This window comes from Felis catus, chromosome E2 (genome assembly GCF_018350175.1).
Source record: "Felis catus isolate Fca126 chromosome E2, F.catus_Fca126_mat1.0, whole genome shotgun sequence".
Classification (NCBI taxonomy): domain Eukaryota; kingdom Metazoa; phylum Chordata; class Mammalia; order Carnivora; family Felidae; genus Felis; species Felis catus.
In genome coordinates, this window is record NC_058382.1 from 19,584,167 (window position 1) to 19,598,752 (window position 14,586).

General features: G+C 54.7%; 1 protein-coding gene across 1 annotated transcript in view; it reads left to right on the forward strand.

Moving 5' to 3' along the window:
• Positions 1-14,586, forward strand: part of PEPD (peptidase D) — a 112,322-nt gene that overhangs the window by 75,106 nt on the left and 22,630 nt on the right. Inside the window, exon 10 of the mRNA XM_023245695.2 lies at positions 13,678-13,746. Within this exon, the coding sequence (XP_023101463.1) occupies positions 13,678-13,746 (69 nt within the window). The remainder of the gene's footprint in view (positions 1-13,677; positions 13,747-14,586) is intronic.

Here is a 14,586-nt window from a genome sequence, read left to right on the forward strand (position 1 = left end):
GGGTGTGTGGTGAGGGAGGAGAAGGAGGCTGACCTAGGAAGGGCTTTTGATGGTGAAAGGGGGGAGAGGCCACTGAGAACTACCCCCAGCCACCACCTCTTGGGCAGGCAGGTGGGCCATGAGGGGACCTGGTTCGAGGCCAGCAGAGCAGCCTGTTGGACTCAAGGGACCAGTGAGGTGGGGCTGCAGCAATCCTGGCGGGAGGGGAGCCAACAGCGTGCTGCAGTGGGGACAGGGCTTGCGCTGGAGTCGGCGAGACCCTGGAACAGAGTGCTCAGGGCACGCTGGGCTGTATGGATGCTTCCCACAGTGGCCAGCATGGCAGACGGGGAAGCACACCATGACACCGTGACTCCCTCTGCCCCCTCCTCCAAGTTCTCATCGCATTTTGTAAGCTTTTTGAATTTTGGTGGGTGATTTGGTTGCTTGTGTGGGTTGCCCTGGTGAGGTGCTTCACGGTATGTGCAGGAAGGAGATGGAGAAGCCACGGGACTTTTCTGCCTCGTGGCTGGACAGGAGAAGGGGAGACCCAGACCCTCCTATCACGTGGCTGGTGCTTCTGCCCTGGAGCATGACTCTTACAGACCAGGAGCCAGGAGAGCACCTCCAGACCATGCGGTTCACCAGAAGTAGATTGCCATCCGGATGAAGGCAGAGTTCCAAAGTGCCTTTGCTGCTTGCTACACAGCTCTCTGAAATGGGACTCACACCTGCAAAAAGTCCTGCTAGCTGTCTGCTGGCTTTGGTTAACAGTATTAGTACCATAAAGAAAGAATATTTAACTTTGCATCAATAGGCAAAGAATAATTAAAATATAATTAAAAGCATGAATTCTTCTAATTATTGGCTTCATATAATGTGTATTTAAAAACAAGACATCTGTTAAGGCTTTCTTTTGAATCTATCCAGAAACCAAGAGAGGGTCGCATTTTAATTAAAAATGGGTTATTTCAGAAACCCTTTAATCACCCTGTCATCATAGGACTTAGACCTTATTAATTAGCTATTGATAAATAGGTTTACGTTACAGAAATTTTTAGTTCACGGGGGTTGGCGGAGTACTTTCATGAACCTGCCCTTCATCTGCAGGAACTCAGCAGGGGGAAGGCCCAGAGTAGGAGAACGAGTTCTTAAGTCACCTCACCTGTTCCCTATGGACCCAGAGTGGACGTCCTGCAACAGGTTGGGAGCAGGTGGAGAGCACCCGTGGCCGTCCCTCCAGCCACCACCTGCCCATGTGACGTGAGCTGGTGCTGAGGCCCTGGGGCCCGGGAAAGTCGAGCCCGCTGCCCCGTTGTCCACCTCCCTCCCCAGCCCCGTGCTTCTGGAGCGTCCCCCGTGGCAGTGCCTCCTCTTTTCAGGGCTGATCTTTCTACAGGGGCAGCCTGAATGCTTTCCCCATTTATCATCTTAAGTGGATAAAGACTTTCAAAGTGATAAATAGCATTGCCGTTGTTCCTTCAGCCAAGTGTGTCTGAAATAACGTTTGGAGTTGTGAGCGGGGACGCGAAGGCTCGTTAGAAGAGGGTTTTCGGCAGCCCAGGCAGAGTAGCCCATATGCTGGAGTAGAAAGGGCTGTCTCCTCCAAGGGCCCATCCAGGCCTGCCCGACGGTGTCTGGGCCTCCTTCCATTGCCGGTTTGGCTCCAACCTGGGCTTCGTGGTTCCCGGGAGCTTGGGAGAATGTTCTCAAAGAGGACACATTGTGTCTTAGGTCCCTGGGGGAGTGCTCACCTGGTGAGGCAGCCATGATTCTCACTTCTTGCAGGTGACCAGGATCCTGCAGTGACGGGACTCTCCTGGGTCCTCCCGCCTAAAGGTGGCCCCAGCCTTCTGCTGCGCAGTGATCCTCCCTGCCAGGTCCCTGTATTTAGTGTCCTGTGCTTCAAACACCTCGAATGGTCTGTGTGTGCGCAGCTGGGCCCGGCTGGCGTCAGAGCCTGGAGCAGAGGGCGTTTGGGAGGCAACATGTGGACACCAGTGAGACCCAGAGGGTGACTCATTCAGAAGAGGGGAGCGAGCCCCAGAGGGCTGGCCAGAGCTGGAGACGGGATGGGGAGAGCCAGCCGATACTTTGGAGCGCCACTTTAGAAAGGCATTGATGTGAAATGGTGCTTTCCAGGAAAGTTACATGGGAAACGGCAAATTTATGAAATACTTTAAGATTATGGGACTGAGAAAGAAATTTGATGTTTGGAAATCAAGTAGCACCGGGCTCTGTAGAGCCAAGACACCCACCCTGGGGGGCATTCGAGGAGCAAAGCCCTCTCTTTCTCTAGAAGGGATGACGAGGGGTCTCGTCCTGAGTGCACCGAGTGGAATCCCGGACCCTCGTCTTCCGCAGGATTGGTATTTAGGAAGCACCCGTGTGGTGAAAGAGCCCAAGTTTTGCTTCTTCCACTGGTGGTGGCGGGAATTTGGGGCGTGGGGCCTCCTGGCGAGTGGTGCCTCCAAAGGGAGCCGCAGGCGAGCGGGAGCCGCCAGGCACCCGAGGTGCTGTTCACCCGTGGTCCCGCGTGGGTGTTCGAGAGAGTCATTGCCCTGAACAGCCTCTGTCTAATGACCCGGCTTTATGAGGAGCTATTAAATAAAGGAAGGCGGAAACAGTGCCAAGTAAGGCTCCAGCCAGGATTCAGGCCACGGGGAAGCCCTTCCTCGTCTTCAGTCAGTGGCAGAGCAGAGCAACGTGGTACGAACTTGGCATCTGCTCGTCCGAGGCCCTTGGCGGCCAGATTTGCTGGACTTGGCCTTGTTCCCCGACACCTCTCCTCACCCCAGGTGCTAAGGACAGAGGAGCCCGTGTGGCATTTGCCCTTGGGGTCCGCGGTGGCTCAGGGTCCAAGGCTGCTGGGCCAGGGACAGGAGCAAGTGGGGGTACAGGAAAGACTGGGTTCTGTTTGAGTCCCTCCCACCAGCTGTTTTCCAAAGACCAGCAGGTGCTCTCTGGCAGGGAGCTTCTGGACCAATATATTCCCACCCAGAACTAAAAACGGGCTTTTCCTCAGAGAAGCAGAAACCCCCAGCATCAGGCACGTGACACGCTCTCACCATCTGCCAAATCCTGGTCTCACTTGTAGTACTATTTGCTTAATAGTTTCTTTGCTTTTTTTTTTCTTTAAATATCCTTTAAAAGAAAGCTTTATATCCCTGTCGTGAGTGAAACTCAGTATAATTTGCCATAAATGGAGCGGAACACTTTAAAATAAATACCTAATGCATAAAACCTGTTTGTCAGTCTACCCTATAATGTCATCTTGTGGACTTTTGTCATGCCACGGGAAATACTAGCTCACAGGAAGCCCCCCCACCCCCCATCATTCTTCCTGAAGGTGCCCCATGTGCCTGCTTCCTTCCCCTGCACCTTTCTGGGGAGGGGAGGTGGGGGTGCAAGCATCCTTTGGAGGGAGAGTAGCCTCTAGATTGTGTTGAATAAGTATTATCTCCCTCTACCCCTTCCTGGTCATACGTTAAGCCTCTGTGGATGATTCCTAGCATGGCCTGGTGCATTTTTTCAAGGGAGAGTTTTCAGTTTGGGGCCGAAAAGGGTGTTATTGATGACATCGGCAAGGGCTGGTGAGGTTGGGTCGGATGTGAGCAGACACTGATCCCAGATTAAGGCAGATCGTTGTCAGTTGCATTGGTAAACGTTTACAAAGCTCTCCAGGGGCCTCCCAAAGCTGGGGCCCTCACACTCGTTCAAGACGTCAGCCCCAAAGGGGGTCGGGGCTCACAGATATAGAATTTTCCACTCGAGCCGTGCGCTGCAGGCTCCAGGTTTTGTCTTCCTGTATGTTGTCACATTCAGGGCACCAGTCATCCCTGCCCTTGTGTGTAGCCCCTGCCCCGGCTGCCCTGCCCTTCTTCCAGGGAATCATCCAAGAAGGCACTAGAGAGGGTCAGCATGGGCCGGCTGCTTGCTACATAGATGATGGTCAAAACCATTAGCTAGTATCCTTCATATATAAATCCTGTAAGGATCAATAAGAGAAAACTGAGCGTCTAGCTTCCTAAAAAAGAAATGAGCCATTCAGCAAGGAAGAAATATGAGGAAATAAACATGTAAACTTGCCACTTAATCAATGAAAAACAAAATACTTTTGTGTTTTGCCCACCAGATTCACAGTTCAGTGGACAGACAGGCCCCATGGGGCACCGTCCAGGACCCTGAAAATCCTTATGAACCTTTTGGGGTCTGTTTGGCACAACAGGCTCTGAGGCTCCAAATGTGCCCATGTAATTCTCCTTCTAGGAATTTAGTCCAAAGACAGCGACAGGCGTATGGCCACGGGTGTCCATCGTAACACGGAGGTGGAAGCAACCTAGATATCCAACAGCGTGAAATTGGTTGAGTAAATTATAGGCCGTGGTATTGCCCACGCAAGCATTTACTATTCAGTCACTGAACAGAAACGTACCGAGAAGCGCCTGTGTGCCAGGCACTATTCTGGGCCCAGGAGATACTAGAGTGAACATAAAATAGAACCCTAGCCTAATGGAGGTAAGGCCGGATGGATAAAAGTTAGATGGTGAGGGCTATAGGGGAGGGAGTCCTTTATCCAGGAAGCTCAGGACAGGCATCCCTGAGAAGGGGACATTGGAGGAGAGTCCTGAAGGAGGGAGCAATCTATGGATCTGTGGGACAGACATTCCAGGCAGAGAGAATGGGGCTCATCTAGTGGTGCTGAGGTGGGAACTTGCTCAGCGGTCCCAGGAATAGCAAGGAGACAGATGGAGAAGATGAGGGGAGACCGGGAAGTGAGAGGAAGGTGGGCAGCTCCTGGGAAGCCAGGACTCCATGAAGAAGGAGCCCTCTGTAGAGGACAAGGGCTGAAGCAGGGAGACCAGCCACACCAATGTCACCATCAACCTGTGAGAGAAGAACGTGGCCCGCACCAGCATTAGTGGGGAGAGGTAGTCAGATTCTGGACAGAGGGACAGCCCTAGAAATAAAAATAGTATAGACATGTATCTATTGACAGGGGAAAACATTCTTGCTTTAGCAAGAGCCTTCCCCGAAATATCCCAGCCTTCGTCCAGGACTGGGTGGGGCCATTCTCCACTCTTTTGGGCCCCGTGCACAGGGCCCCGTGCACAGGAGGAAGTTATGAGCCGGTGAATAAATTGATACAGTACCTGGAGAGACTGGTGTTACCCGCTAACCCTGAGCCGACACAAAATCCGGTGACAGCGTGTCCGCCCTGGAGTGTGCTCGGTGGAGGTGCACGTGCCCTGCCTCCCAAAGACCGATCCAGAATGTCCACAGCAGCACCACCTGTGAGAGCTGCAGTCTGGAAACGGCCAAAATGTTCAGCAGCAGCAGGGCGGAACCAGTGGAACGCTGCCGACAATGAGAACGCACGACGACAAGTACCCACCACCTGGCACCACCTAGCATTACTGGGGAGCAGGGGAGGAAGCCGACAGAGAGGTCATGCTGTTTGATTCCACTTACATAAAGTTCAAAAACAGGCGAAATTAACCTGCTGTGTTGGAAGTCAGGCCACCCCCCTGGGAGTGAGGTCTGAATGGGAGGGGCCCCTGGGTGCTGGGCACATTGGATGGGCGTGCTCACTTCGTGACAGGTCACCGTGCTGGGTCCTTAGGACTGTAGTCATTTTCTTTTTCTTTTCTTTTTCATTTTTTGTTTTAGAGAGAGAGAGAGAGAGAGTGCGCAAGTGGGGGACAGGGGCGGAAGGAGGGAGGGAGGGAGAGAGAGAGAGAGAGAGAGAGAGAGAGAGAGAATCTTAAGCAGGCTCCACACTCAGTGCAAAGCCAGATGTGGGGCTCAATCCCACAACCCTGGGATCATGACCTGAGCCAAAATCAGGAGTCAGACGCTCAACCTACTGAACCACCCAGGTGCCCTGATTGTAGTCCTTTTCTGTATGCATGTCAGATCAGACATCAGTCAAAAAGTGACTTAAAAAACAGTTTTACTATTTTAGTATAGAGTTATTATTTTTGAAAGTCTGTTTTTAAGGGGTGCCTGGGTGGCCTGGTCAGTAAGCGTCCAACTCTTGATTTTGGCTCAGGTCATGATCTCATAGTTTGTGAGTTCGGACCCTGCAACATCGTGGAGCCTGCTTGGGATTCTCTCTCTCCCTCTCTCTCTCTCTCTCTCTCTGCCCTTCCCCCACTCACACGTGCATTCTCTCTCTCAAAATAAATTAATAATAAGCTTTAGAAATATAAAATGTAAAAAAATTTTAAATCTGTGTTTATTGCATTAAAAAAATGCCTGGAAGGATGGTCAACAAAATATCTGATAGAGGTTATCTCTGGGGCATAAGATTATGGGTGAGTTTTTTCTTTGTGTAGAGAATTTCTAAAATCTTTTCCATATTTACATATATATATATATACACATATATATATATCCATACGTATACATATACATATATATATATATGATTTGCATTTATTAGCAGTCTGACGTGGCCAGGGCTTTATCCAGTAACTGATACCGAAGAACTCAGAAATTCAACCTAATCAAGCATGTCAAGAATAAAGAGGAATATTTGTTAATTGAATGTCATGTTATGTCCTCAGTTATGCTTAATACAAGATAGGCAATTTAGAATTCCCAATTATCCAATTAAAATGCTAATTATCTCGTACCTTGATAACGCTGCTCTCGGGGAGAGAGTGAGTGGCTTCTCTCTGGTGCTCCTCGTCTTCCCGCCGTGACCCTGTCTTTGCTGCTGCCCTTGCCTCTGGTTGGTGGAATCTTCCCTTGCGGGGCCTCTGCGTCCCAGGGCCCTCTCCTGGAGCACCAGCTCGTATGTTGCACCGTCCTGCCTGGGGCGCTGTCCCAGGGTGGCCGGCCTTGGCCCGGGATCGGGTGGGGCCCTGTGCACACGTGTGAGGCCAGGGCCCTGGAAGGCGCGGTGTGGCACCATCCACCACCAGCATTTGCAGAGCGGGTCGCCTCGCCCTGCCGAGGCAGGTGCTGTTCCCGCACGTGCACCACTAACAGGCCTGAGGCTTCGGGCGCATCGGGGTCAGAAACCCTGCCGAGACGCCAAGCTCAGACACAGATGCGGTGGGTTCCCTGACCACAGCACGCCACCTGTCTGAGCCACAGATTCTTCCATCCACAAAGTAGGAACATCGCCCCTTCCCACCAACAACTGTGGAAAACTGAAGGCTGCTGGTGACTGTTGGGTTTCTGTTACGGGCCGTGGGAGGTCCTGGCCGGGAGGGTGTCACTGTCCCCAGTCCGGTACCCAGGTGGGGCAGCAGGAAGGGATTCGGGGAGCATCAGGCAGAAGGAACTGCTGCTGACGGAGACAGCCACCACAGCCGTTACACATGGTCTGTGTCTCTGGTGGTGCCAAGTCTCACAAGCTGTGCCTTGAGCTCTGGTTTTATTACTAACGCATGTCTGGGTTCAGTCCAAGGCTTGAAGGCAGTCCCTTCTTGGTGACAGACTGTGTGGATGCTCCTCGCTCATTTAAAACCCCCCGGTGGTGGCTCCTAGCTTGCCCTGTGCCCTTCTTCACTGGGGTTCTGGGGAGGGAGACGGACAGGACAGCCTCTCAGTTCACCACCACCGAGCCCGGAACCCACCCCTCAGAAGGCCCACAGAGAACTCCGTCACGGAAGCTGGGATCCCCCCGGGAATTTGGGCCGTGCCCTGGATGGGTGGCTGGAACCACACTGCATGGCAACAATTATGAGGGCGGGATGGGCGCCCTCCTGCTGGGTGCATTCTGATGACATCTGATCACCCCCGGAAGAAGTGAGCCAAGCAGCATCCACCCTTCCCCGGAAATTCAAAAACAATGTGGTCTGTGCTTCCGGCTCCCCGGGAAAGCTGTTCTGGTCCTACTAGAAACCTCTCCTCTGGGTCTGGATCCTCTTTGGCTGCTGCCTCCATTTTGGGAAAACAGGAAAACCCTCCAGTCGCTTCCGGGTGGATGTCATGACTCCTCTCTGTGGGACTATGGTTTCCTTACTTATCAAGAATTTTCTTTTAGTAGCTAAGTCTGCAAAAGGCAATATCACATTCATTACACAGCTGTGGTCATTTCTACCCCAAAACTAAGAGTAATTAAACAGAAGAAATGTGAATGAAAAGTAACTCAGTGCTGTGATAACTGCACAGAGCATAGTCATTGGCCCCAGACATCATGAGACACCCCCACTCCTCTCTCTTCTTATCCCCCGAGGCCCTGGTTCTTCCCCGAGGAGGGGAGACTTCAGGATGTGTGAGCAGGACAGAGGCGGCTGAGATGCCCCGTGTCAGGGGAAGCCCCGTGTGCATGTCGGTCATAGGGATGCTGCACGTGTCCACCTGCGTGTGGGGCTGGTGGGTGCCCATGGAGACCCTGGCTGCTCTGGAATATGCGGGCGCCAGTGTCCGGCCATGGAGGGATTCTGTTTGGCTTTAAAGGAGTAGGCAAGAGACGGTCCAAACCCAGCCTCTTTTCCTTCAGCAAGGGATCCTTGCTGTGTGACTCCCTTTGAGGCCCCTGAACCATGACAACAGTGACAGCTAATGCGTCCTGTACATAGGGCTTGGTGTGTTATGTACTTTATATGTATAATGTCACCTAAGTGATACAACAACTCTGTGGGAGGTACTCTTATGCTATTTTACAGATAAGGAAACTGAGTCACAGAACAGCCATACAGCTGGTAAGTGGCAGAGAGCTAGGATTTGACTTCAGTGTCAGTATGGAACAGTGCCCCGGGAGGCATGTGGCCCAGAGTGAGGACTACGGGTGAGGAACCTAACAGGCCTGAGCAACTGGAACCTGCCTCTGCCAAGAGAAAACGTGGGGCACCCGCCTGAGACCGCAGTAACAGTGGGTGTGGGGTGCACCCTGGCCCAGGAGGACCCTGCATTTAGCTCGGAGTGCCTCGGCCCACACACAATAACCCTGTGTCCTCACTGCTCACTCTCCTAGACCCGCAGCTCAGACGAGTGGCCTGCACCAGCCTGCTCAGCTTCCCTTCCACTCTCCTGTTCCTGGCTTGGCCTCCCGGGAACCGACGTGCATCAGGGCCCCGCCTGGGAGGGGGCTGATGTGGCCCCCGCTGACCTCCCTGGCTGGCCTGCCAGTGCTCACGCTTGCACTGATAGCTCACTGACACCGGCTGCCCGGGGCAGCCCTTCTGCCATTATCTTGGGCGGCTCATGCATTTTTATAGGGCTGTGGCTATCTCCTCATCAGGTGATAAACCTCAGGGGGCAGGAGCTGGGCCGTGTGCCCAGGAAGGTTCCACGGGCTGGATTTGCAGGCCCCGGCGGAGACCCACAGTGCTGTCCCTGGAGACACCTTTCCTGCAGATCCGACCGAGGCCATCTGCTCTCCCTGCCCCATTCGTCACTCTAGGCACTGACAAATGGGCCTGCCCCTCTGTCGCTGTGGTGGCTCCATCCACCTCGTTATTCACAGCACAGACTCTCCCAGGTTACTGAAAGGTTCTCATTGATGCCTGGATACAAAGCATTTTCCACTCGTGTCTTTCTTGGGAGAAATTTATAGGCAAGGAGTATAAATTTACAGTTTGGGGAATGGCCATGCTGGGGGAGCTTCAGGGGCCACAGAGTGGCAGGTGTGTGAGAGACCCCTGCTTCCCTCTGCTCCTCAGGAAGCCCTCCTGCTGCGGGAGGGGGGGGCAGGGGGAGGCAGTGGTGGCTGGGCCACATGCCCGGTGCCTGGTCAGGTGCTCTGTGAGGGTAGAGCAGGAGGGAGCAGGGCAGTCAGGCCCGGCAGGACACTGTGACACACGGGAGAGCCACAGATGGAAAGAGCAAGCAGGGGTGATCTCTGGGCCTCCAGCACCACTGCCTGGCCTCTTGCCCCCGTCTCCTTATGGACAGACTGGTCACCTCCAGGAGTTTCGCTGTAGTTCTTCACAAGCCCTGCCTGTTCTGTCTGCATGCTCCAGGTTTAGGCACCAGTTATTTTAAACGATGTGTACAGTCTCCATCTGACGGTTCTGTTAGCAGAAGACAACTCTTGTGGACTATTTTCGGATTGTGAGTTCATCCTCAGTGTGTGTGTGTGTGTGTGTGTGTGTGTGCGCGCGCGCGTGTGCACATGTGCATGTGCGTGTCCGTGTGCACAGATCTTGGCTGGCCTGGGTCGAGGGTGTGACGGCCCAGTTGGTCCTGTGTCTGCCCCTGCCGGGTGCGGGTGCTCCAGGCATCACCAGTCAGGAACATAGTTTTCTGCTAATTTCTTGGCTTGGGGTGGGGGTGGGAGTTTCCAAAACCAGGAACCTGAACCCCATGGAGGACAGGCCTACACTATGAATTCTGAGGGAGGGCATGTATTTTGTTTTATTCCCAAAGCCCAGGCAGGCTTCTGCTGAGGGTGCATCCCTGCCCGGGGCCACAGCCGCGTGTGGGGGCGGGGTCTCAGTTCTGTTCCGCTGCTTCTTATGTCCCTGAGGCCTTGTCGCCAGCCCCACATGGCAGTGCAAGGCCAAGGCCTCCAGCTTCCCGAGATTGACAGCTCCCTCTTCCTTCTGGCCCCACCTTCCTTCCTGTCCTATGAACGTGGCTCTGCGTATTCTCTTTTACATAGCACCTCTGAGTGTGGGAGAAGGAGGATTTCCAGCCGCGGACTCTGCTGTCATCTCCTTGTGGCTCCGGAGGGGCTAATTGGTAGCCTATGGCCGAATTTGGCTGTAGACTTGCGTCAGTCCGTAGTTAAGCTCCTATGGTTATAAGTCACCTGGACCCTCATCCGGTTCACAGTTTGCCATATTTTCCGTAAGGTTCTAGAAGGATCTTTAGTAATTGCCCTTCTATCGCCGCCTTGGTCTGTGAACTGTGCAGTGGGAACAGGTGGCTCTGCTGTGGTCTGTCCTCGTGGCTGATGCTTACCACGCTCTGCAGGAACTTCGTGTCACTGATGTGGCCCCAGCTTGGAGCACCCACTGCTCACCCCTACCCCTTGAAAATCAGAAATATGTCGGACTCACATCTCTCCATGAGCCCCCTGAGCCATTGAACTTGTCCCAGAACTTGGACACCCGAGGTCCCAGAGAGAGGGGCCTCCGAGGTGTGGGAGCAGAAAATGTGGGCCTGTTGCATTCACCTGTTATCGTCACCAGTTGGTCCTCACATCATATCAGAAAAGTTAAATTAGGTGCTGAAGTCCAATTTGAAGAACTTCAAATCATTTTCAGCTAGAGTGACTTTTCAGCTTGTGGCGGTTCTCCTCTTCCTTATCGCTGTGTGGGATTGTCCCCGTGTCTGGAGAATGACCCAGAGCCGGGCTGCAATCTGTGGGTGAAAACTGGGTCAGCCATTGCTTAGTTGGTGCTTCTGTAAGCTACGCCTTTTACCCAAAAGTCCTTTTTTCTTTTTCTTTTTTTTTTTCTTTTTTTTTAATGTTTGTTTATTTTTGAGAGACTCAGAGAGACAGAGCATGAGCAGGGGATGGGCAGAGAGAGAGGGAAACACAGAATCCAAAGCATGCTCCAGGCTCCGAGCTGTCAGCACAGAGCTTGATGCAGGGCCTGAACCCACAAACCGTGAGATCATGACCTGAGCTGAAGCCGGACGCTTAACCTACTGAGCCATGCAGGTGCCCCCGAAAGTCCTTTTTTCTTAAATGGAAGCCAGGGGTGTGCTGCGAGGGCTGCTTCCACTGAGTAGATTACATGGCAGGCCGCTGAGTCTGGCTGCAGAGGAGGGAGACAAGGCACCCACCCCTCGTGCTCAGGCTGCCGCAGAATGTTCCTGTTTAGTCACCTGCACGTGCAGGTGGCACAGCTGTCCCTCTGCCTGTCCTTCCTGACGCTGGTGGCTCCCACAGCCTGCACTTGTCTGCCTGTCCCCCGACCCCAGGAGAGGCCCGCTGTTCCCATCACCTGGAGAATGGCCGTGCAGCCCCAAGGTCTGCTTCTGACCGGGCACGGTTGTGTCTTCCAAAGCTAAGGGAGCATTGCAGCTCCGTGGTGGCTTGGGCCTTCTCCACTCACTGTGGGCTCGCTGTGTGGAAGCCTGGCGTCCGAGGCCCTGGTCTCTAGGCTGGGAGCAGAGGTGGTGCACCGCTGGTGTCCAAGGCTGCCCGGGGCAGGCTTGCCTGCCCCATGGAGGAACGGGCCGGGCTGTGGCCACACTCGGGGCTGTGACTCCGTCTTGCCGCCCCCCATGGTCTCTGGGACGGAGGTGGGAGTCGGTGGCGGCCACCAGAGCCACCAGAGTGCTTTCTCTGGTGAATACAGGGCACCGATAAGGGGACGTGTGCGCCCTTCCTTGCCTCCCTGGCAGTTCCTGAAATCCTTTATGTTGAGGAAATAGTTCGCTCGCAGATACCCAATTATCCCGGGAGGTTTGTAAAGCAAGTCTGAAAGCCGACTGAATGTAGCAGAACCACTCCTGCATGACAACTACTTAATACCCAGTCATCACAATTATACATAATTGGTGTTTACAGTGCCTGGAAGATTAGACTCCTCCATACAGACATTCTCCAAAACAGGCCTAGAATGCACAGGGCAGGATTGCTGCTTAGCGTGCCCACGGGCGGCCTCGGTGTGCTGAGGACAGGGACAGCGGCACAGCCCCGTGCTTGGTCCCCTGCCCTGGTGGCCGGTGGGTGGGGTGGGCCCCCCCGGACCTGCTTCTCTGCCAGGGATGCAGGAGGGCTGGACCTGAGGAAGGGGGCGAGGCCTGGAGACGCTGAGCTCTTGGAGCACAGCGTCCCATGCCAAGACGAGCTCCTACCCCAGATCCTGGGGCTTATGGTGGGGGTATGGGCAGGGTCGTGGCCTCCCCAGAGCTCTTGGCAGCATGGCCCCCTGGGGTTCATTGTTCCTAATGTGGTGTTGATGTGGCTGGTCGGGTCCAATAGCCCCTGCAGTCATCTCCAGGATCTGCCCCTTGGGTGGGGGCAGGGGGACAGGGGCAGGGCCCAGACCTTTGCCAAGGGTGGCTTACCCTCTGACCTTTGTTACATTCCTGGGCTTTCAGGGGTCTGCAGACATCCTGCACGCCTGGAGGCCTCCCCAGGCTCTGGTTCTGGGCTCGGCCTGGGGGCTGGCTGCCCCCTCTAAGGTCTCATCTTTCCCTCCAGACTTTGTTTCTGGCCTCCCCTTCCCAGGCTAGGAGCTGGTCCACGAGGCCAGCCTGTTTGCTGCTTGGCCTGAGGACGGGAAACAGGGCCTGTCCTCAGATCCTGCCTCTCTCCACCCCCTCTACCTGTGACCAGAGACGGCTCTGCCCTGCTCGGTCTGCATGAGGGCCTGCCCCGCAATCCTGTCCCCCAGGCCAGTGCCCAGTGGTTCCTGCTCTCTTTTCCCTGTGCCCCTCCCCAGGGTCAGGCCCAGGGCCATGTGAGTCCAGCTTGGGGCCTGGAGAGTTCATGTCCCTCCCTGGCCATGTGTCCAGCCCCTCCTGGTGGGGTGGGTCGTGGCCACTGGACCTGGGAGTCACAGGGAGACCCGCAGAAACAGCGGTAGCCCCCGCTTCCCAGTGGGCCCAGGAAGTGGGGTGGCTTCTCTAGTTTTGCTCCCTGTCCTCACTGGCCTCTGTGCTCTTGTGGCCTGTGGCCAACCCTTCTAGGCTATGAGCCCCGTGGACCCATGCAGGGTCACTCAGGCCTTCCTGCGGGTGTAGCCAAGCAAGGCTTGGGCTGAAGGTTTTCCTGGGGTGGGGGCTGTGCACGCTCTGGCAACCGCACCCTGACTTCCTTCCTTCCTTCCCCTGCAGCCTCTTCGAGCACTACTGCTACTCCCGGGGCGGCATGCGCCACAGCTCCTACACCTGCATCTGCGGCAGGTAAGTGGGAACAATGGAGGAAGGAGGTCGTGAGAAGGCGAGGAGACCCCGCCGCCCCCCTGAGCTCAGGCACGCCTGCCCACTACCGTGCCCACATGAGTGCCCGCTTACGCTTGGAAATTGTTCTCCTCTCCTGAGGCCCCCAGCCGGGGTGGCCCCCTCACTGCCGTGCCCTTCCTGGCCTCCTCTAGGGTGGCCGCTCCCCTGGGGCTGCTGGCTGGCCTTCCTCGTCCCTCCACACAAGCACACACCCAGCGTGTGGGGGCCAGGACGTGGCTTTACCCTGTGATGGCTTTTGTGTGCAGCAGAGGTGGAAGGAGCTCTGTCAATGCAGGAGGCCGTGTGTGTGTGTGTGTGTGTGTGTGTGTGTGTGTGCGCGCGCGCGCACATGCATGGTTGTCAGTGTGGCTGTGTAAGGAACATCACCACTGTGGTTGAGTCTGGGTCTCTGCAGTAGGGGGTGTCACTCTAGGTACCTCTGCATGTGGCACATTGTGTCTGAGGCAGGGAGCTCTGAGTCTCTGTGCGTGTGTCACCTGCACGGTGGCTGGAGGCATGGGGTACAAATGACCATGAGTATGGGGCAGCTCATGGTTGTTAGTGTGCACTATTTTTTTTTGTATATTTTTTTAAATGTTTATTTATTTTTGAGAGAGAGACACAGTGTGAGCAGGAAAGGGGCAGAGAGAGAGGGAGACACAGAATGGGAAGCAGGCTCCAGGCTCTGAGCTGTCAGCACAGAGCCCGACACGGGGCTCAAACTCACAAACCATGAGATCATGACCTGAGCCGAAGCTGGACACTTAACCAACCGAGCCACCCAGGCTTCCCGAGTGTGCA